This window comes from Netta rufina (assembly GCF_964035555.1).
Source record: "Netta rufina genome assembly, chromosome: 15".
NCBI lineage: Eukaryota > Metazoa > Chordata > Aves > Anseriformes > Anatidae > Netta > Netta rufina.
In genome coordinates this window covers 13,341,255-13,364,729 of record NC_140138.1, presented here as the reverse complement: position 1 = coordinate 13,364,729, position 23,475 = coordinate 13,341,255, and the positions used below count along the sequence as shown (strand labels likewise).

The 23,475-nt window shown below is 42.4% G+C and overlaps 1 protein-coding gene across 3 annotated transcripts; it reads left to right on the top strand.

The window, feature by feature from the left end:
* Positions 1-427: 427 nt before the first annotated feature.
* On the top strand, positions 428-23,462 carry SNX8 (sorting nexin 8). Of its 3 annotated transcripts, XM_084296354.1 has the most exons (12): positions 527-557; positions 1,160-1,241; positions 8,149-8,339; positions 10,339-10,456; positions 13,156-13,277; positions 13,643-13,723; positions 14,691-14,851; positions 15,264-15,396; positions 16,482-16,550; positions 17,366-17,515; positions 17,912-18,061; positions 18,799-23,462. In XM_084296354.1, the coding sequence occupies exons 2-12, from the start codon at positions 1,208-1,210 to the stop codon at positions 18,910-18,912; spliced, it is 1,323 nt and encodes a 440-aa protein (XP_084152480.1). In that variant the 5' UTR covers positions 527-557; positions 1,160-1,207; the 3' UTR covers positions 18,913-23,462. The 3 variants fall into 3 exon arrangements, with proteins under 3 accessions (XP_084152479.1, XP_084152481.1, XP_084152480.1); XM_084296353.1 differs by lacking the exon at positions 1,160-1,241 and having other exon boundaries at positions 428-557; XM_084296355.1 differs by lacking the exon at positions 1,160-1,241 and having other exon boundaries at positions 507-613.
* The last annotated feature ends 13 nt before the right edge of the window (positions 23,463-23,475 follow it).

Genomic DNA, 23,475 nt, shown 5'->3' with positions numbered 1-23,475 from the left:
TTTATTTCCTCACGTAGCACGCTGAATTCTGCCTGGCAGTCCACATCCCCACACCCACCACCTTTCTCAGCTTCCAGACAAAAAAAAAAAAAAAAATCATTTTTGGAATAAAGCCTGCACTAGGCGTGTGAGCATATCACTTCTGGGAGCTACCTGAACGGCTCCTCGCTAACCCCGGCGCGCTTTGAGGCTCGCTGCGCCAAACCCAGCCCCGTGCCGGCGCCCTTGAGGCCCGGGACGCGAAGCTCGCGTTTGAGTTCGGCCTCTTCGCTGCCCTCAGCCTCCCGGACCCGCCACAGCCACGGAAAAAAGGGCCCTGCCCGATCTCTCCCGCGGGGCTCCGGCCGCTGGGAGGCGGCGTGGACCGCCCCGATCCCCCCCTTCCACCCCCTCGGGGCGGCCCCCGGCCCCGTGCCCGAGGCGGGAGGCGGCCTCCCCCGGCCGCTCCGCCCGCGCTGCGGAGGGAGGAAGGGGAGGGCGGCCGCCGGCCCCCGGCCTCACATGACCGAGGGCTGCCGCGATGGAGGGCGAGCCGCCCGCCGGCACCGCCGCCACAGGTACGGGGGCGAACGCGGGGCGACGCGGGGCTCGCCTCACGCCGCCGAAACCTGAGGTAAAAAAGGGGCCGCCGTGCCCTCAGAGCCCACCCCCCCCCCGGGGCGGGTTTCGGGCTGAGCGGGGAGCCCCGAGGTTTTGGCCGCTGTCGGAGGTGGCGGCAGGGCTGGGGTTCGCCTGGGGATTTCGGCGGCTCTGAGGGGGTTTGGGGAAGGCTCGGGGAAGGTTGGCCCCAGCCCCAGGAGCCGCCCGGAGCCGGGGTGGCAGCAGCAAAAGGAGCCGTTTGGGGGGCGCTGAGGGGTGAGTCAGGAAAGTGACCGCTAAACTCGGTTAAACTGAGCAAACTTTGAGAGGAAAACGCGCCTCTAAAGCGCTCTGCAAGTGGCTGGAGGGTCACGCTGATTGCTGAGTGTTTTGTTTTTTTCGTTTGGGAAGAAAAGCTGGTAGGGGTCACAGGTGAGTTAATATTTACGCAGGGTAGGGTGATTTGGTTGCATTACATTCAGGATCCAGTATAAGTGTTCTTTTGATTAGGCCTCTGACACTCCTGATGCAGATAACGCGTTAATAAATAAACAAATTATTTTGGAATATTTCTGTCCAGGACTGATGTAAGATTTTGGGATATTGAGCAGCAGCCTTTGTGGAAAAAATGTCCTACTGTATCAAAGAGAGAGCTCACTCAGGTATGTGTTACGGTTTTACCATCTGCTTCAGGAGCCTTATAGAGATAAAGCTGAGCTGTCCTTGAGTGTTTCTCTTCTGATTCACTTCCACGCTAGCGATGGTGCTTCTGTAACTGTCTGATCTACTCAGCCTTGTATAGAAAATTCATCTTCCTTTGACAGAGATTATATTGTGTAAACAGAGAAAGCAGCTCGTGATCTTAGTGAAATAGAAGTGTGCCATGAAAGGAGGCATCTCTTTAATTTCTAGCATCGTGCTGTGGGTTTGGTGATCTTGGGAATTTGATACTCATACTGCACGTTTTCAGAGATCAGCAATTAGTCGGTGAGTGTTCCAGTAGGATCTATATCCGAGCATCCTGGAAGGGCCTATTGAGGCACACCTATAACAGGACACACACATTCTTAATTTCACAAGATTAAAAGTACTTTAACGCAAGCCAAAGATAAGATAACGTCTGATGTATTAAAGTCATTTCTGCTAAGTTACTTGTATTGATCTTTTTCTTTATTTTTTTTGGCTCTTGCTCCCCTTTGAGCCTGTTTTGCAATGACTGCAGGGAGCTAATCCAGGTGTGCTGTCTGGAGAGGAAGGGGGGTGTCTCCTTGTCTTCTGGTGGTAAATCTTTAACTGTGTGTGCAGCCAGTGGGGAGGTTTGGTAGGGAACACACTGTACTGCTTGCAGATGGTAGAATTTGAACATAACCACTTGGATTGCCCCCAGAATCTTCGAGCTGTAGTGGGTTGGCATGGGTTGATGGAGAGAAATGGGGCAATTACAGGCATCGAACTGGTACAAAAGGATGGGAGCTGTAACAGAACTTGAAATATGAATGACCTTGTTCAGAATACAAAGAATGTGTAAAAAGACCATCCAAAGGCTGGAGTGGCATGTCATTTTTTAATACTTAAACACTTAGGTCAAAGTTTTGCCCAGTGTAATTAAGAGGATGAGAAATGTACAAGGAAGATAAGAAACAAAATAAAATAAAGGATAATTTCTTCTGACGGGGTTTCTTGGAAGGGGATGTTTGTGGAAACTTGGCAATTTTATAGTTAAGACAAACTGCTGTTGTAAAAGACTTGTGTGGGAATGGAGGTGGAATATAGCTATGTGGCTAACGGCTGTCTGAAAACTACCGTCACAGGAGGCTTCCTGCAGAAGACTTGCATGTATTGTGTCTGAATTTTTACGCTTCCAACCTCTTTGCTAGAGCTGGGTGTGAAGGGGGATAGCTCAGCAGTCCTCTACTGGAAGCATAAAGCTGTCCTAGTGAGGATTTGACTTCCGTCTCTGTAGCCTTTGCGAACATTCCTTGGTGGACTTTACTCCCTTAATACTGTTATTTCTTCAGTTCACTGTATAGCCCCATCTCACTTTGTGTTTGCTGTGGCTTGGGACTGTGGCCGCACAGCTGACTGGCTGATGGAATGTGAAGGAATGTGCTCCTTGTATTCCCAGACTGGGAAACTGCTTAATTAATCACTTGATCTAACAGCATGGTTAAAAGAACAGGGCACAAGCCTTAAAGTTAGTTCTCTGTTCTGGCATGCATATCTGTGATGTTGCCTTTTTTTCCCCTTTCTTTCTGCGTGCTCTATTTGATGATGATACTTTGAGAAGCCTATAGCTGCAGGGGAATGCAGAAATGCTACCATTCTTTTTTTTTTTTTTTTAATTATTACTAAATAAAGCTTAGATACCTCACATGAATACTTCTGAGTTGTAACATTGCTTTTGTGCTTCATCGTGGAAAGCACCAAGTCCTGAATAGCAATATGAAATTTAGCAATCTGAAGGGGAAAAAAAAACAAGCCACCACAAAACAACAGAATCATCCCCACGTCCTCAAAATAGAGGAAAAAACAACTCAGGCTAGCCAGCACAGAACACACATTTGATATGCATGCTGAGAAGGCTGGGGATTTTAAGGAGGAAAGCAGAATGTTAGAACCTGTATCCCAACGTCTCGGCTTTTGGTGGAGTTTGTTACTTTATCTTGTTTTGGCATTGGATGGTTTGTATTTACAAATGAAATGTTGGGAAGAAGGAAGGCCACAATCACACCATTTCTTAATGAGTGAAACTAAGTATGATAACTTTCCTTGTACCTAGTAAGGAACACAGACCTCTCCTTTGTATTGAACATAGATCCGGGGATTGCTTTTGTTGGTCAAAGCAGGCTGATTCTTTTACAGTGCTCCTTTCTAAATAATAACTGCGTGGTTTAAAGTTCCTTATAAAATAGGGTTGCATACAGTTGTCTCAAGAAGATATGTAATGCACTTAATAAGAAGAAAGTTTTTTTTTTTTTTTTTGTGGGACTTCTGTTTTTTTTTTTTTTTTTTTTCCTTCTTTCCCTTGTCTTTAGGGGATTTCAAATTATGTAAGGGTTTTTTTTCTTTTTTTAAAAAAAGGGGAAGGGAATGGACTTGAAGTTGTAGCCAAAGTCTGTGTCAGCTTTTAGAGAGGCTGGTGTGTGTGGACACTGAAAGGGAGTTCTGGAATTAAGGAGGAATGTGTTTGACAGAACAAGGGGGAAAGGCATTTCCATAATTCCTGAGGCTTTTCATGAGAAGACAGAAAGGAAGGGGAAATGCTGATGAATGATATTTACATTGCTGTTAGAGTATGCCTGGTCCAGGAGCCTTCAGCTTTGCCAGGAGGAAATCTGAGGTATCAGTGTACAAAAATGCATGGTTCTTTTACTCCCCTGCGTTTCCTGTGAGCTGGATTACCTCTACTCCGTAAGGCAGTGGCCTGTGATAACGATGAGGAAATCTTAGTTCTTTTTCCTAAAGGCTTTCCTTCCTTTCAGATTCCTTTCTGCTTATAGAAGATCTGCCACAAACGTAATGAGCAATTCTATGGCATCTTCTATATAAGCGTGTCTAATAAATTTAGCGGATTAACACCCAAGTATAATACAGAGTTACGCTTGGCAGCCATCTGTGAAACAGAGATAAACCCTCCAAATGTGGCTGAGAGAGCCTCAGTGGGGAAGGGAGATCTGTTCTGTGATTTGAGAGGTATGCTTCCAGTCCTTATATTGCCCCTGTTGCCTACGTGTGCCTGCAAAACTCGTGTGCAGCTCACCAGAGATCTGAAATTCCACACACACATGTGGTTGTAGAAGTTTTTGATTGAGGAACCCAGTAACTGCGGAGTTCTGCTGTATTGCTAGTTGTATGTAAGGGAGCTGTGAGCTCAGAGTGCTAACTAAACCTTGAAATGTGTGGCATAAAGCGATGTAGTGTTCTATTTGGGTTGTTCCTGGGATAAGTTTCTTAATTCCTTTCAGTCCAAAGGCTACCCAACTTCTTACCAAAATAAATAAATAAATAAATAAATAAGGAGAAAAAAAAGCCATGTTTTCACAGTTGTTTTCTTTTACAATAAAACAAAACAAAAAATCGGGCTATGCTTTGAATGCTTCTTTAAACTTCTATTTCTTGTCTTCTTGCTGCCTGCCAGTTTGCTCATGTGTATTCTTTTTAGCTGTTATATCAAGTTGTTTTCAGTTATACCAGGCTACTTCCTCATGTCTTATTGACACCAGATTGAGAAACTCTACAGTAGCAAAAGGATAGCTTTTACAAAAAGCTGATTGAATTTTATCTGCTTCCCTGTATGGGCATCCATTCCCTACCTCATTTCTATATTCATTTACCGCTCTATTTATATAAACTCTGTTAGATGATGATCTGAGACCAAAGGGAATGTTTTCAAAATTAGCTGTTCTCAAGGAGCGCGCGTGATGGGAAACAGTAAGTGTGTTGTTACAATGCATGTAAATCCTTGTATTGGTTGAACACAGGAGCTCATACCAATGAGCTCACACTATTATCCACCATTCCTGGCCAGGACTCTCCAGGCTGTTTCTGAATTGACTCTTTAGTAAGTAGAATGAAAGATGGGCTGATGAATAGTTTAAGGATACATTGTTCTGCAGGGTTAATGTTAATGCCAGGATGGTGTTTTCCAGACCAGGTTAACGGTTCCAAAGTAATCTCGCAGCATTCTCAGACTGGTGTTTGGGGGTGCACGTTCACCCCGACTAACTGTCTTGTTGACGTGGAAGAGAGATGATTAGTTAAACAGTAATTATTCAGGCTTGTTTATATGACTTTAGATATTTGGACAAGGTGGGATCTAAAGAAGCTACAGAGTATTTCAGGAAGAGCCAAATGTGTGAACTGGTGAGAAAAGAAGGTATTTCCTGAAGGTGAATTTTAGAAAGCAAATTTAGAGAATAACTTGATGAAAAGTGGCAAAGTATTTCACATAGAAGAAGCAGCATGACTGATTTGTTGAAGGAACGTCGAGTCTTGACTAGATCTCTCTGTGGGGCTTCACTCTGCACTTGTCTTTGGGGTAACGTGGGTTCAGGTCGAGTAGGAGAGACCTTTTCAACACTGGGGGCTGATGGTTTGGATCATGCATCAGATTTCAGGATTTACAGGTGAAATACTGAGGCATTCACAGCTCATCCTGTTGGTCTTTTCTCCCAGTACTTATCTTTTCCCACTGGGAGTTTCAATAGTTCGGATGGTGCCGTAGCCCCAGAGCAGGGAGCAGTTTGTGCCATGAAATCCCTGCTTTGTCTGCTGGCCAGCAGGAAAACGGAAAGCAGGGAGAGTGGTTCAGCAGGCAGGAGGAGTGTTGTGCTAGTGCAGGTTGGCACTGCTCTCAGGAAGCAGGTGGGCTGAATTTTGGCTAGCCCCTTTGGGGAGACTGGCGTGCTGTGACTTCCCCTGAAAGGTGAGCTGCTGGTTCAGCACCACAGAGGACTGTGGAATTCTGTCAGGGCGTGTGTGTGTGCAGGGCAGAAATAAGAAAATCTCTCGTGTCACGTTGCATTTCATTGATGTGTCTTGAGCAATTAAAACCAAGAATTAGAAGGGCGTGCACCCGGGGAACCGCTGCTCTGGGGAGTGAGGCTGTCTTGTGCTCTTCGTACTACTCCTTGTGTGTATTTTTAGGGCTTCCCCTTGGGAGAATGGTTTATTATAACTGTGCTGCGCCACCAAGTATCAGGTGGGAGGATTTTACTACACGAGAAAACCGTGTGCTTTATTCTCTGAATTTGGAGTTCTCTTTCCTCCTTTCCTTCTCGGTTCAGCATCTATCTGAAAAGTGGATACACAGGTGTGTGTGTTACCACGTTATCCAGCAGTGTCCCCTTGTCAGCATTGAATTAGCTCGAGTTTTCACTACAAATTTCTGGTAATTAACTGGAACTCTTCAGAAGCTGTTTGTAGGTGGGGCTAATAGGCGATACATTACTCCATTAAAGCAGAGGTGTTAAGACTTGCTTCTCTGAGTCACGTTCGCAGGAATCGGGAGCCTGATGAGACATGTGGGATAAGGTCATTTGTCCTGGATTAGGTTTGGTTTCCTCAAGTCATTTACAAAACAAAGGCTGCAACTGTCTGAGGAATTGGAGGTTGCCTCCCCATTTTCCAGGGCCTTGAGCACGTGAAGGAACAGGTGGGAAATCCTTATCAGGAGGTCAGGGCTGTCAAGGTAAGGTTATGAATCTGTATCTTCCTGAGGGAACTTCTTACCAACCTTTTGAACTATGTATCAAGGCTCACAGGAAAAATTCTTGCTTCTATCTTGTTACTGTCTTCTCGTAATATCAAACTTTTAGATGTGTTTAAGAAGGGCTGTAACTTTGACACGCTTGCAAGGAGGGGATGGTTAATGCTCCTTAGCTTTTCTAGGTGGGTTTTCGTCAGTGGATACAACTTCTTTTGTAAAAGAACTTGCTCACAGTATCCCTTTTAAACAGATGAATGCAGACTGGAAGCAACCCATCTGTTCCAGACCCAGGTATGGGTTGAAGAGATTCCAGGGTTACAACCACATTTTTCACCCTGTTGCTGGTTTTTCATATGTGTAAGATGGGTGGAAAAAACGATAGCTTTGTAAAAACAGTGTAAGCTTTGTTTGCAGTCTCATAACACGGAGCTATGAAGGCAAGTTCAGATAGTGGGCTTGAGTCAGTCATTAAGAGAGCGTTTTGAATCATCCTCTTTTCCCCTTCTTTGGTATAGTCTGCCTTCCAGGGCCATGCTCTTAGAGCCATCTTTATTCACTTTTGCATCTTGCTGGGAATTTGTTAGGATCTCTCTCTGTCCAAAGCTATCCAGCTAAAGCTGAATTCACTGTAAAAGACAAAACCAAACAAACCACAACAAAATAACCCTATCCTGTTTGTTTTTTAGCTACAAGCAGTAGAATTGATGTATTTGGAAGCTATTTCCTGAGCTTGCTGTGATGGAGTAAACTGTCTTGTTGGTAGACATTACTGGGATCCTTGTTCTCCTGCTATTGAACTTAAACATATTGACATAGTAAATTACCACAAATCATGCACGCTCTAGCATACTGTCATACGCTTTAATATAATTATGTCAAACAAAATGTCTCTTTCCTTTGTAATGGCCTGTGAAATTAACGTATTAGATTTCTGCAGTGCAGTAAAGTAGGACGTTTTCTTTACTTCCATGAGTTGTTCTAGGCAGGATCCAAAAGTGCTGAGCTAGGGTTTCGTTCATTTTGGCAGATCCTTCTGTGGTGGGAGCTGGACAGACAGGAAATGCAGGCCTCCTAGCTGATTCACGGAACAAATTTGGCCTGTGATTCTTCTTTTGCTTAGTGGAGATGGCTTTCTGACTCGGTGTAATTGGTAGCACTCCTGGGTGTAGCAAAGAGGGAGGTTCCAGTGCCTCGAACGTGTGGGAAGTAGCATAGCCTCCTGGGGGAGGAGTGGCTTCGGTGCTCTTCTGGTCATGTTGCACCACTGCAGGAGCACCGAGGGAACAGAATATTTTAAGGCTCCTTCTTTCAGTTTATATTTGCAGGGTCTACTGGACTGTTTCTCCCTTTTTGTCTTTTAGATTTGGCAAAGCCTCCAGTAAATGAACCGAGGGAACCGGAACAATTTCTAATGCAGGCGCCCCAGGGAAATCCACTGCTGCTTTCCCACACCCTACAAGAGCTATTGAGCAAGGATAGTGTGCAGGTGGAGCTTATACCTGAGAAGAAGGGCCTTTTTCTGAAACATGTGGAATATGAGGTTTCCAGCAAGGTAATGTGAACAAGCAATGCTCTTAGTGAGAATGTGTCTTCTCAGGAATGTCCACGCAGTTGCTTTTGGCAAAGTCTTGTCTGATTGATAGGTGTGTTGGGTGATGCTGATTTTCAGTAGGCCGGTTGTATTGATTTGCTCTAAATGCGCCAACCCAGTGCTTTCTTGACCTTCATTTTGTCAGTACGGGACATCTAGCTGAGGTCTGGTGTGTAGTCAGCTAGTTCTGCAAAGTGAGTGGATACCATCAGGAGTGCTAACCCACCTGAGCTCTCTAGAAAAGCAGATGTGCAGCATAAATGGAATGATTCTGTAAGGGATTGGTGTGTCCTATTGCATATTTCAGACTACTTAGAGCTTGTGAAGAAATCATATTGTCCGTGCTAAACTGCAATCCTTTATAAACATAAAAGGTACTGCAAATAACTTCCGCAGAGTCTAGGCCACTTCCAGTTTGCTTGCCCTAAGCCTGACCTCAAGGTTCTGCTCTTGGTATTAGTGAAGACTGAAGGTGGTGTATCTTTTAGTTATGGAACAGCCAGTGAAATAGCTCTCCAGGATCTTCTGTGTGTTTTTTCAAGACAGAAATTGGTCATATTTAAAATGGACTATGAGCAATTTGCAGCTCCCAGTCCACCAAAGCACCAGTTAGTGAGTAGCACTCAAACTGTTGCGGTCACCATTGTCCATATTCAGCATCGCCTTTGGGTCACTTCCCTGCAGTGACGGCCAGGGCTTTAGGCTGTGTCTGTAAGTTTCTCAAAGACTGTTGTGTGGGGGGAAAAGGGCAGACAGGGAATGTTTCTGTGGGCTCTTTAGGGCTCTGTTTCTTCCTGCAATGTCAAGACACTATTGAGATCCTGGTGGTCTCTCTAGGTATTGAATTTAGGAAGAAACCCATTGCCAATTCCTTTCAGTTGCTGTCGTCCCTCTCAGTTCTAGCTGTAGAACTATGCTTCTGGGAGAAGAAATAGCTTGGCTTTGCACTTCATCTAAGATCTGCAACACAAATCAGCATCAGATTTCAAATGAGACAGGGGGAGGCCCTAAGGGCTGTACCCGTTGTGCTCCAGTTATGTGCCTCGTTGCTTTATTTCTGAAAATTCATAGTGTCATAGTAAGGGGTGTGTGATGTGCAACACAACAGTAGTGAGAATGCAGATAGTCATATGTAGGCTTTCTTACTAGCTGTTCAGTAGATCAATGTGTAGTAGTCGTGTTTGTTTTTTGGTTTTTGCTCTTATTTTTAATTATTTTTTAATGACTTTTACCTCTCAAATATCTCCTTGTAGCTGCCACTTAACTCCTTTTGGAATGAATGCCCAGTTTCCTTGGTCTGTTCTACACACTGATCTAAGGCAGAGTTAAAGGCTAAGGTTTTAATGGATCTTTAAGTGTTTGTTTATAGATCTAGCATCAATAGAAGGTCTCTTTTTGTCTTACGAGGTTCGCTTAAAAGGTCAGCCATTTGGGCTAATACTGAACATGTTCTAAGTTTGTTTTGCCACCTCTGGATCTGAAGCTGATTTAAGGAAAGTTCCCAGGAGCTAAAGCAGGCACTTGCAGTACTTCAAGAAAGGAGCTCTTTAGGGCACTTGAGTATTGGCACTAGTTCTAAGTGTTCTGTCTGATTTGAAAGAACAGGGAGTTTGAGGAAGTGTGGAACCACTACAGATTTAGATAGATTTGCCATTTTTTAGGAAACTTCTCCTTTTCATTTTCTCTCGTGTGTGAATGGAGTGTGACATAAACTTTTACCTGAAATCTTACTCTCAGAAGAATGTTACCTCTATTCATAATGGAAGGGTGGTTGCATTTAGAGACTTTTCTCCTTGTTTCCCACCACAAGACCTCTAAAAATAAGGAATATTTTATTTCTGCAGCCCTTTTGTGAGATTTCTTTCCTTTCTTTTCAGTGCAGCTGATGGTAGAAAATTAATGGAAATGCTCCTCATTGTCCAGCCTGTATTGATTTTTCTTTTTTTCCCCTCTATTACAGAGATTCAAATGCTCGGTCTACAGGAGATATAATGACTTTGTGGTGTTCCATGAGATGCTGCTGCAGAAGTTTCCATATCGTATGGTGCCAGCACTGCCACCTAAGAGGATGCTGGGAGGTAAATTTGGGTCACTCTTCTGTCTGGAGGTGTTGCAGTGCGAGTATGATCAAGATGAAACCAATGAAAATAAATACTTGAAAGAATTGAATGTCTTTGCTTCTGCTTGGCTCAGAAAACAATTCTGTCAATCTAATACACAGTTTGGAGCTGTGAATTACTGCTGTCTTAGAAATCTTTAGAGGTAACATAATCTAAAGTTTCAGTGTGTGTGTGTGTTTTTTTCCTCCTGTACATTTTGATATCTAATAACATTTCTGGTAAGATTCAAGGGGTAATTCTACACAGGAGCATGGCAGAGTTGCAGCTATCATATTTTTAGGAAAATAGGTTATGAAGATCATGTGCACTCTGTGATGATGCTTTGAGTGTAGAATTGCTACTGTACTGTTGAACAACTCTAGTATGTAGCACAATGTGCTGGTTTTGAGGTGCTCAGAATGGGAAAGATTCATGGAAGCACCATTGTTTTTCTGTAGTGAGAGAAGACCAAACATTAAAAAAAAAACACAAAAAACCAAAAACATTATAAGGCTTTAGACTGCAGAGAAACTTACTGTGTAAAAACAACAGCAAGTATGTAGGATAACCAGAAATTAAAAACTGAGGCTGGAATGTCAGTTCACTCAAGTACATTGTAGCTATTAGAATAGAAACCAATGAAGTATTCCAGGACTGAAATCATATTGAAGTTTGTTCTGCTGCATTTTTCAATAATCCAAAATATTGGCATTGTTTTTAAACTTCTATTATTTAAAATGATGCATATCTGTATAAAATTCTATCTTGTTTTATGCTTTATCTGTGGAAGAACAAGCTCTTCACTGGTTTGTCTCCTGCCCGAGCTGCTAAGCTTGTTTTAAAAAAAAAATTGATTTCTGTCAAGGAATCGGTGAATTGCTACAATAAAAAGGAATTGGTAAACAGTGAACAGAGCAGGGTTTATAGCAAACAAGAACAAAGCAAAGTAATACTATTGAAAAGCTTCAATGGTCATATTTTTTTATGATGGAATGTGAATTGTAAAGACCTTTCTTTTGAGGTTGTGAAAACCAGTCTGTTGAATTTGACCTGATTCAATGTTCTCAGCCAGAATTTCCAGAATTTCCACTTCATGCAACACCTGTGAGCAAAGTGACCTTCTCTGATTTATCTTGGTGGAGAGAGGATGCTTGAAAGAAGTTTCCAATACATATAATTTGTCAGTTGCTTATTTCCTGGCGTTTCTGATGTGTTGATACTTCTGTGCGTTCACTGGTGCATTTCTTCCCATACATATCAAATGTTTAAAAAAAAAAAAAATCTGTCAGGATTTGTTCCCAAACTGCGCTAATAGTACAGTTCTAACGTAGTCCACGTCTGCGTGAAGGCAGACAGTGGTGATTGCCTTTAGTCCAGTTACTCTGAATATAGAAAAGCTGCGTAAGTGGTGTTAAATAGAAACTGCAAACAGGAAAAAGGAAATGGAATGGGTACTTCTTGTTTCTGAGGAGGTTAATTTTCTGATAAATGGAACAGTACAACGCAGGATTTGACAGATCAGTGTAGATGTGTGACTCTTGCATATTCCGTAGTGCCAGAGCCTGACGGATAAAGCTGTGCGACTTGTATGCTCCTGTAGTAAGTTACACTCTTACCTCCGGGTTGGTATAACGTGGTCTTGGTAAAACATGGCCTCACATCTGTCTGTCAGATGGAGGAAGATTGATAGTCTGCTCTGCTCGTTTTGGAGGATGGCAGCAAACTGGGACAGATCCTGTAGGAAGTGAGTAGATGACTTCTGAAATCTCCATGTAGGCTAAAGTATGAACAAAGCACAATCAAGATGTGGAACACTAATGAATGAAAAAAATAATTTGATCGCCTTACTAAAGATAATTATAGAGGCCTCCTGCAGCCTGCAAACTCCCAGCTTAAACGTGAAGGCACCTTTTGTAAACTTTAGGTATCCATTTGCCTGTGCATTCTTTTAATTTCAGTTTTGCTACTTCCTGTTCCTTCAGATTTATTTTAATATAGTTTTCCACTTTTCCTGAAAAGATGCTAGCACCTCTGATTTACTGCTTTGCAGCAGTGTCACCTGATTGAAACTCTTTCCTGCTTCAGGAAGGGAGATGAGCTGAACTTCTTTTAGTTTAACAAGTAAAGACTTTGGGTGGATGTGCTGCAGACTGTGATGCAGATAGATCTTCAGAGTACTTTCAGAAGTATTGCATGAAAAAGATGGATGCTGATACTGGTGAAGCAACTGGGGAAAAAAAAAAAAAAAGGCACCATTTGCATTGCAGCAGCACCCAGGAGTCCCAAACAAAACGAGATCCTCTTTGGAGGCCACTTCTGGAATTCATTCAGAGGACTAAAGATCTTTGCATCCCCACAGTTTCTAAGCAGAGCGTTCAGATCTTAGACACAGTTGTTTATCCTGCTTACTTGACCCATCCTGTGAAAATCCACCCAGGGATATATGTGCAGGATTTTGGTAGGATGTGAAGAACCACTTGAGGGAATTGTTGTCCTGGTGGTCAATCTAAAAGATGTGTTTTGGAGAGCCAACAGAGTACTGGTGACCATTCTTTGGTTTTGCTGAAGTGCTTTAGCAAGGTTTATAAGTGTAAAGAAATTACCGGCTTTCTTTTTTCTCTTTCCGAGCAGCTGTAATATGTGATCTATTAATTGAAGTTTAATGTTCCTTCCTGTAGCTGACCGAGAATTCATAGAATCAAGAAGGAGAGCTCTGAAGCGCTTTATAAACCTGGTGGCTCGACATCCTCCTTTCTCAGAAGATGTGCTCTTGAAGCTCTTTCTGTCATTCAGCGGCTCAGTGAGTACTTGTTAGTGGCAGTTTGAGTTTGCACACCTTCCTGTAACTGCTTTCCTGGGCACAGAGTTCAGAACTGCTTTTGACCTACAGATTGTTGCTCCCTATGACAAGGAACATTTTCTCTCAGTAGATATTTCTACAGCTGGATAGGGGAATGTAATTGCATTTGATGCCACGAGTACAGGATTTTGAAAATGGTAACTGTTCTTAGGGGAATACATGTTATGATTTCCCTTGAACTAAACTTAACCTGGATAAAGCTGTACCTCCTAAATTGTGCCTTATTATGATAATATGAGAGACCCGTGTGCACTGCCTGTGTTTCACTTAGTTCTTGCGTGCTCATTTGATTCTCTCTTCTTTAGGACGTACAGAATAAACTAAGAGAGTTGGTCCAGGGAGTGGGAGATGAGTTTATGACCTGCAGATTAGCTACCCAGGCCAAGGTACGTATATGTATTGCTTGCAACATATAATTCGGGTTTAAATGGCTCTTTCCTCTGGGTAAATCAGTTACAGCGTTTGTTTGATGATAGAGACCTTAGGTAGAGGAGAGTTGTTTCCAGAGTTTGAAAGACTTTTAAGCTTGTAATTTTTATAGAAAGTATATTTGACTCTTAAGGACCTGATATTTCTGGCTCAGTAGTGGTTCACAAACATGAGAAAGATTAAACAGTGAATCCTGCTCAGAGTGTGTTTCTTAGTAGTTAATTGTACTTGCATACCAAACAAATGAGCATACCACACCATTTAAAAGCTAATATCTAGATTGATATCTTCCACATGTGTTCGTGTCATTGTTCTTTATTTTTCTCCCTGTGGGAGAGTAATTTTGATTGTTTTAGAGAAGTCAGAAGTTCTGCATTTATCTGCTTATCTCAATGATTAGTGCTACAGCAGATTTTAAGCATACATTCTCTGTGCTCATTGAGCAATTTTAGATTGAGTTGTTGTTCAGGTTTCTGCACTGCTAGCAGAAGATTTTGCAATTGGAGCTTAATTCAGGCTCTTACTGGTGATGCACAGGTCAAAAAGAGCTTAGCTGAACTTTCAGTACGTGCTTGACTTTGCAATGCTGGCAGTTTAATAGCTTCAGATCAGAACCTGTGGGCTTGCAACCTCACAAACCCCATTTTAACTTCATAGTAGAGTTGCAGATTTTGCCGACTCTGTCTGCACCCTGTATTTGAACCTCTTTCTACCTCTGAAAGTTAGGGGTATTTGTACATGTATGACATCTGACTTGGAGATCTAAATTGCAAAGCTGAACTCATCAGGGTTGCTGCAGGGTGGAGAAAGAAAGAGAGTACAGAAGAGAAGTCTGTCTCTCTGCTGACTATAAGATGTGCCCAAAATTAAGATATGGGAGTATGTCTCTGCTACATCCACTAGTAATCTCTTGCACTTCTTCAGGACTTCCTTCCAGCTGACATACAGGCCCAGTTTGCTGCCAGCAGGGAACTCATCAGAAATATTTACAATAGCTTTTACAAGCTTCGGGACCGTGCAGAGAGGATAGCTTCTCGAGCCATTGATAATGCCTCAGATCTTCTCATATTTGGAAAGGAGCTAAGGTAGGTTGGGAGAAAGAAGATTTGCTAATGTGGATATTTCTGCTGTTGCTTCATAACTGAAAACTGCTGTGAGGTTTACTTGCAAATGGTCTGGTAAGAATGGGTATTTCAATGCATGCTGTAGGTTATAATCAAGTTTTCCTACTGCAAAAGAAGAAAATGCATGCTTTTTCCTCTAAGGTTGCATTCCATAAACCAACAAAAATAAACAGCAATATTTTGATGTTCAGGTACTGACCGTGTTATCTCTTCCCCCACTATATACACGGCACTACTTTTGTGGCTGTGCAGTGGTAGCTCTGCACTGTGACCTATATGGACATTTGAAACTCTGAACTGCTTTCTGCAAATAAGAGCAGGTGCTCAATGGAGTTTGTCTCCTAGTTTTAAACATTAATTTCTGTTCTCCTAGTGCTTTAGGCTCAGACACTACACCGCTTCCTTCCTGGGCTGCTTTGAATAATAGCACATGGGGGACTCTGAAGCAAGCCTTGAAGGGTCTATCTGTTGAATTTGCACTTCTGGCAGATAAGGCTGTGCAGCAGGTGAGTGATTTTATTTCTTTATTTATTAACCTTTTGTAAAATGAGGAAGATGCATTGGTGTCTTTAGAATCACAAATTCTGTGGGGATAGGCACTTAAAAAGTTTAAAAAGGAGATTGTAGTCCAAAGTCGCATCCTCCGCCACCAGCCTGCTTGTTCATGCTTGAATGAAAAACCTGTGCTGTGTTTAAATGGGGAAAAAATATAATGGGCAAGGGCGTGGAGAGAAAGGCATGCTATTTTTTCCTTCTAAATGGTTATTGGACAAGTTAAGTTGTGCTGCTCCACTGAGCTGTCCAAAAATCCTGCATTCTCTTATTTACCTGCTGCAGAGAATCCAGAAGAATTTCTGAATCAAGCTTTGACATTCACGTTACTTAAACAGTACATGAAAGTCATTCAGACAGAAGTGTCATATTCCTGTGTAAGCGTACAGCGTGATAATGACTGTTAGAATGATGTGACATCATGACAGTCTGGGAAGCAAAAATAATAGTTTTGTCTTCTTCTCATCTCCTTGTGTTAAAATACTTTGCATGCCTTTATAGATCTGTTGGACTGGTTCTTTTTTTTTCTGCAGTTTATGCTCCAGAGAGCTCTATTGATATAGGAAGAAAAGGCAGTATTTAGAAAAAGGAGGAAAAAATAAAGTGGTGAAACTTAGCTTGGTGTCTCATTTGTGCTTTCTGGTGCATGAACTATTACGGGGAATATGCAGGTATTTATAGATTTAATGGATTAGTTATCTTGTAAGAAGGAAAGATGAAAGATTAGAGAAGGCTGCCAAAGCAAAAAATCCAAGGCAGAGAAAGCTGGAAGGACTGACATGCAGGACTGCGAAACTAACTCCTCTTGTTATAATGATCAGTCAATTGGAAAAGCTGTTCCTGCTCCAGTCAGATCTTTGTTCTGCATACTGAAGACTAAATGCCACTGTGACATCTGAAAGATTTTTGATGCAGTTGTGTAACCGTTGATATGCCCTGGGGAATACTGTGGAGAGCCTGTGTGGTGTAAGGATGTGAAGAGCTGTGATGTTGGTTCTTGCCAGGCTTACATAAAATGTACTTTTTCCTTGTTTTCTAGGGTAAACAGGAAGAGAATGATGTGGTGGAGAAGCTGAACCTTTTCCTGGATTTACTCCAGTCCTATAAAGTGAGCTCTGCTGTTCTTCTGCCAATGAAAAAGTTGTTTAGAACAAGCTTGTGCTTTTTAGAGGGTGTAACGCAACTAGATGGAAAACTGTGAGGCCAGTTCAGAGGCGCATTGGGCATCTGGCAGAGGGAGGGGAGTGGCTGTTGGCCTTAGTTAGCTCCATAGCCTTACTGATCAGCTATTCTTGTGATGAGATCTTGCCAAATGGCAAACCCCGCAAGAAATTCAGAAATACGACTGCTTGAATTACATGGATCAGCTAACCATTTTCCAGATTTAGCTGCTTTTGAGTCAAAGCAGTGAATTAAATGGCTACTGTTAGGCTCATGGAGACGATTCATGAGTTCAGTCACAAATGAAAGCGTTTTTGTTGATACTAATCTCACAGTCAAATGCACATTTTAGAAGCACCTAGTGAAACTGTGCTTGGCAGCTGCTCCTGACATTCCCAGGCCTGGACTGAAATAGAAGGGCACTGGCAAGCTATTACTATGACTAATTGCCAGCACTTAATATTGAGAAGGTCACGGAAGATAAGTGGCCTGATAAGATCCAAAACGTTGGCTGAAGTGATGCTCCAGATTGCTTAGACCCATACCACTGAGCTTAAGTGGCAGTTTAGTTTCTTGAATTCCCATCTGCCAACATTTTTTTGACCCTCTTGAAAATAGAAACAAAAATCCGCAGCGGAGAAATTACGAAGTATGATTATGTGTTTGTGTTCCTGATGTACTTGGCTTGCCTCTGCCTGCTGTCCCTCAGCACTCTGCCCAGTTCCCACTAAGTACCTGGTTTTGTTCTTTTTTTCTGTCAAGGACCTATGTGAAAGACACGAGAAGGGGGTGTTGCACAAGCACCAGCGAGCATTGCATAAGTACAGCATGATGAAGAAGCAGATGATGAGTGCCACGGTGCAGAACAAAGAACCAGAATCAGTGGAGCAATTGGAGTCTCGGATTGTGGAGGTAGGGCAGATTACTTGGGAGAGCAAATGGTGGTAGTGGGCTGCTGTAATGACACCGCTGTGCGGCTCAGTCATATCTGCAGAAAGCCATTAGCCAGAAATGGTAACTTGTACTTCGGGTAATTTGAGATACCTGCTGTGCTTCAAGGAAAATGTATTTGTTTTCCTCTATACTTATTACTGGCTCGCTGGCAACATGTCATTTGCAGGAGGTGTGGAAAGCAGCATCCTGTGCAGTTGCTGTCCTATCAAATGGGTCCAGGCACTTCTTTTTTAGGTTCTTAATAGGCGTTTGAATTGCCAGAGTGGTGAGGAATGCTGTTTTGACCTACTACAAGTGAAACTCCTTGGCACTGTCTTCCTGGCATTGTATTTGACTGAATTCCTCTTCTTTCAGCAAGAAAATGCTATCCTAACTATGGAGCTGCGGAATTACTTCTCTTTGTATTGCCTGCATCAGGAAACACAGCTCATCCACATCTACCTGCCTCTCACCTCTCACATCCTGGGGGCCTTTGTCAACTCCCAGATCCAGGGTCACAAAGAGGTGAGTTCTTCTGGCCTATGCTCTTTTTCCCAAGATACAAATGAGAATTCTGAACTAATTTATTTTCTCCTGCGTGTCTTCTTCCTAAGCATCTGTCCAGCTCAGATCTTTTAAAACTTCTTAATAAGTTACCTAAGGTATTTCCAATAGGGAGGGAGGATCAAGGCTAGCCCATCACCCTTTTAAATGACTGCATCTTCTTATGGCAAGTTGTTCTGGCTGTTTGTTTTTTTTTTTTCATCTGTGTGTGGCTTTACCCAAAAGATGAAAACTGTACTGTTAAATAACTAGCAATTCTGTAATGAACGATGTGTGCTTGCTAAATGAATCTGTTTTTTTGCTGTGCTATGGAGGAATATGACAAGGAAGAACTTCCTTGTTTTCTCTTTAAATCTAAGAGCTCCCTTTTGTTCATCCCTAAATATGAATTTCAGCATTCCCCATGCACGGACTTTATTGCATTCGTTGTATTACAAAATTTTTTATAACTGCAGTTTGTTCCTTCCCTTCAGTGAAGGAATTTGACCAAGGTATGGGAAGCTTCCCCTCCATCTCTGCTCAGTCAATGTAGCACCAGTCTAAAAGGAATGTCTGGGTCCGCTGGACTTCTCCAAAATGCTTCAGAAAATTTGTGTTGTGGTTTTCAGTATCCTGAAATTGCTGCTAAAATCCAGTGTGGTGAGATAATAACCTATCTTGTTGTCTGTTTCTTTTCTCTCCCTTTTTTTTTCCCACAGATGAGTAAAGTTTGGAATGAGTTGAAGCCGAAGTTGAGCTGTCTCTTTGTGGGACCTAGCAATATGCCAACTCCACCATTATCACCTCCAGAGGGAAACTTCTTCTCCAATTAATATTCTGAGCATCTAGCATGGAGCAAGAAGTGCAATCAAGGGAGGGGTGGGACCTCTACCTCCAGATGTTAGAATGGATCCTCCAAACAGCTTTTTTTTTTTTTTTTTTTTTAAATACTGCTGCTTTGAGCTGCTCTCTGATTTAGACAGACTGGATGTGGGGCAGAACATACAGTTGTAAAGACAGTCTCTTAATTTTGAAATGCTCTGGGGCAGAGCTGGTTTTTGTTATCCAAAAGACACTCGTCACAGGGTCAGGATGTGACACGGTGCAGTGAGGGCTGCAGCGTTACTGCTGATGCCTCTGCATCTTGTACTAACAGCCCTCCAATGATGTTTATCTGCACACATGCGGACAAGCTTCTGAAGTACTGAGATGAACAGGATGTCTGAGGCACGTGCTTACAGAAGGGAGAGGGATTGCCTTTAAGCTCGGGAGGGAATCTGAAAGCCATCCCATTGATAGTTGTCTGGATTCGATTTCTTACTGCTAGGCTTTAGAGCAAAAAAAAAAAAAAACATGAATGAAGTGGTTGGATTCCTTAACCCAGCTGGGCAGAGGTCAGTGCTGCTGTGACACAGCAATTTTCCCAGTGAGGCTTAGCAAACTGTATGTCAGCGTTGATTCAGCTCGTGGTTGCAGGGCAGCCTAGGGACTTGCTCACATTTCTCAGTTTGGGGCCAAAGATGGCTGGGTTCAGGAACTCAGAGGAGTTTGCCTGGCATAAATGAGCAAAGAATTAAACGAAACACTCCTTAATTGTAAACCACTCCTATTACACAAGCAGAACAGCTACAGGGTAGCTTGTTTGTTTTCTTCTGGAGGTTCTGACATCTATCTGCTGAGTAGCTGTTTAGGGCTACTGGAGAACTGCTGACCTGATGGCTGGTGTTTCCTCTGGTCTAGTATCAGATGAAGTATCCTGTTACACCAGTAGGCTGGGACGCAATGCTGATGAAATTGATTAGCAAAAATCAGTATTTATCAGGATATTAATGTGTTTTCTGGCTCTGGATAACACTGGTGTGTGAAGAAAAGACAACTGAAGTGACAGTTCTTTATCTCTAAAAGGAGCACGGCCCTCAGTAATGTTTTTTTTTTTTCTTTTTTTTTTTTTCTGACTGTGATAAAGGGACTAAACATTTTCCATGTCTCACTTTGTATCTCCAGTGACTTTCCCTCATGAGGGAAATGGCAAGGGGGAGAAGAACTTGCATGTCATGTTACTGTAGAGGAAATTGTGCATATCCTCTAGAGAAACTGATAAGTGAAGAAACTGCAAACGTGTGCAACAAAACTCTACACGAATAAGACTCCCCTGAACCTACCTTCTGTGGGACCAAATGAGTTGTCAAAGGGAAATTTGAGAGATGACATCTTAGCGTTTTCTCTGAGCGGGTAAAGAGGAAGCTTATTAACAGGAATGAATGCTTGCTGTTAAACTGGAACCATTACAGTATTTTCCCTTTTGGGGGTACTTTCAGTAGTAGGAAATATATTTAAATCACTTAAATCCTGTAATCACAAAAGCTTTTTTTTTCTTTTGTTTAGAAAATTAAATGCAGCATGAAGATCTTCCTAGACCAGGTGGAAATTATGGGTTAGTTTCTTCATTTAGGAGTAAGACAATAAGCTATTTGCCCAGATTCACGAGACAAGCATATCCATTACATACAGCCCTCCCCCCCAGATACATGGTAAAGTGCACTGAATGTGGGTGAATTTCTTGGGTGCTGAGCCTTAAGCGTGTAGGATACCTGGTTTAACAACACTGTTCAGAATACACTATCAAGAGCTTTTTATAGCAGTTCAAATGTTAACTCTCTTCCAAGTCTTTCCTCCTACATACTGGCCTTGTCCATTGAGGCACTAACTGGAAATGGCTGTGGCAGTTCTGATTCCCTCTCCTGAAGATTCCCAAAGTGACGTGGAAGAGGTTCTGCTCATAAACCAGAGCAAACTGGCTGGGGAGGGAAATGATTCTGCAGTATAATGACAAATGAGACATTGTCTCAAGAATGGCACAATTTGTTTTGTTTTGTTGCTTGACATTGCCTTGCTTAGGAAGATAGTTTGTGGTTAAAAGTGCAAAGAACATTTTACTGTGTTTTTGGATGCTCTTCATTTCTCCTATCTGTAGAAGGTGCTGGCTGGTTAGAGATTGTGACTTGCTTTGTCTTAGTCATCCTTTGTTATTAAGGGTCGTTTCATTGATGTGAGCAGTCAAATTCAGAAAACGCTGTATGTTTTGGAGGAAGATCCGATGTTTTCTATGTTTCTTGTTTGGCTGGGATAGATGACGAGGGTATGTTCCGTGGGCTAGTACTTTGCAAGTTCTGAATGAAACGTTGCGCTTCTCACATTTAGAAAAAGAAGTTGCAACTTCAGACTTCCAAAAAAAAACAAACACAAAACCAGAGTTGGACTTTAGACTAATTAACTTATCTTTCCTGTTCTCCTTCAAAGCAATTATTCTTTAATTCAAAAAGTCTGTAATTCAAATGCACAGACTGCTACGTGTGTGCATAGAGCACGTAACCTGTAAAAAACTGGAATTATGTTGATTTGAGCAAACACCCACTCCTCCACTGTCAGCCCTTGCCTCTTGGAGGACAACAGTTTTGGGGTGTAATTTTCTTGTTTTGCTTTTTTTTTTTTTTTTTTCCCCAATCTGTTCACCAAGCGTTTTGAGAATGTAGGCCAGGTATTCTCAGAGTTCATACAGCTAATGGCACTTTCAGAGTTCATTTCATACAGGACTGTCAAGCTTCTGTCTCACTCCTGAACAATGCACACTGTTTCATGCAACCCTGCGTTTGCAAACCTCGCTTCTGGGAGACTGGTCAGTGTGCAACTAGCAGTGTCACATTTACCTCAGTAGGTGAGGGATTTCCTTGCTGTACTTGCCCTGTTCAGTTTAGGAACGTGTCGGACTCGAGGAGAGCAGCATCAAGTACAGCTTCCTTGCTCTAGAGGAATGTAGCAGGGAATTAATCATGTTAATTTCAGTTCTCTATCCTAGTTTACAATGTAGGGGAGCCAGTACTAATTACCTCTATGCTATCGCCCTCTGCAGCAAACAGTTCAGCTATGTACAGGGGAGAGAACAAGACTTCAGTTGTTGGTCCCATTGCTGGTAGAAGGGTAGACTGCAATAAACACTAAGCAACCCATAAGCCTAACGGAAGAGCGTGTGCTGCCTAGCCAAGAACTGATAAATGTAAGGTGTAGCACCAAAGAGTTAATGTGCCTTCTTGGATGGAAGCTTTCTGCATAGTGCTTGAACTCATGGTGACTTCCTTGTGTTTAAAATAACAATTGGAGAAAAGGCCTCCAATTTTTTCTGTCAGTGTCTCTGTCAAATATCATGGAGATACCAGGGTAGTAAACAGTGGAGAGCCTGAAGAATGTCTTTATCAAAAGGGCTATTTGTTTTGGTCACTGTTAAGGTCACCTCTGCTCTGAGCTGTGAAGTGGCAATATACAGGCTTTTTGACTGATACCACATGTTGAAAAGCTTCCCAACCTCTTAGTTTTACAGTACAACTTTGGTCTTTGCTTCTTTCCCTCTCCTTCCATCTGCCTTGAACTTTGCTCCTTGTAACACATTTTCCACAGTGCCTTGCTGCATTCCAGCGCTTTTACTCTTCTACTTTGATCACGCAAGGGTGTAATTCCTGGAATTTGTAAGAGGCTAATTCAGAGTCTTCAATTTCTGCTGTTCCTAGAAGACAAAGAGCACCAGCTGGGGACAGAATCAGCCTCCACAACTGCAGCAGGAACAATAAATAGTCACTACTTCTTGACATGAGCTAAAATTCAGTGCTGGTGGAAGTATCTTTGTAAAAGGATTGAATTGACCTGAGAATAGGGGATAGAAAATACAAGTGCAGGCCTGAGCCAAACTTGTTCTTTCCCTACCTAAATTCCTGGAGGAATAGGAAGTAATTTGCTCCCTCTTGACCATGCAATTTACAGTTTCCACCAGGAAATAAATCAAGAGAACATAACAGGTATCAGCTGCCAGTCACTCCCTTTCCTACCGTGCAGTAAGGTTTTACATCCTGTTGTGAGCAACTTACACCCTTGTGCTTATTTTCTCTCCTCTGCTTGCCTCGAGCCATTCTCTCCACTAGAACAGTCAGAAACCCTTATTGCTACGTCAGAGGCAGAGGTATCAAAAACTCCATAGATAAGTCATTGTGCAGCACAAAAGGAAAGGTAAGAGTATAAGATGTTAACTCTTATCCTTTAAGTCTGACCTGTGGCTTATTGAGCATATGAAGAAGGGCATTTTTGGGTGGTATAAATTATTCAGGACTGCTGGAGGGAGATGAGAAGAAACAATCTTGTTCAGAGGGTATGAATTTTGCCTGCCTGGAATATCTTGTATCTTTGCTTTGCTCAAATAGCCTTATGTATGAAGCACTTTATCCAAATGCAGGAATTAAAGAACTATTACTACAGCTGGTAGACTGGAAATGTTTACAGATCCTATATTACATTCCAAGATTCTATCTGTAAGTGTTATATGTGTTTGTAAAAGTGTTTAAAAGAAAAAA

Bases quoted from the DNA above. Each gene is read 5' to 3' on its own strand.
- SNX8 (XM_084296353.1), top strand. From the start codon at position 521: ATGGAGGGCGAGCCGCCCGCCGGCACCGCCGCCACAG. The intron at 10,457-13,155 runs GTAAATTTGGGT...TCCTTCCTGTAG, and splicing joins ACCTAAGAGGATGCTGGGAG to CTGACCGAGAATTCATAGAA. The intron at 16,551-17,365 runs GTGAGCTCTGCT...TTTTCTGTCAAG, and splicing joins ATTTACTCCAGTCCTATAAA to GACCTATGTGAAAGACACGA.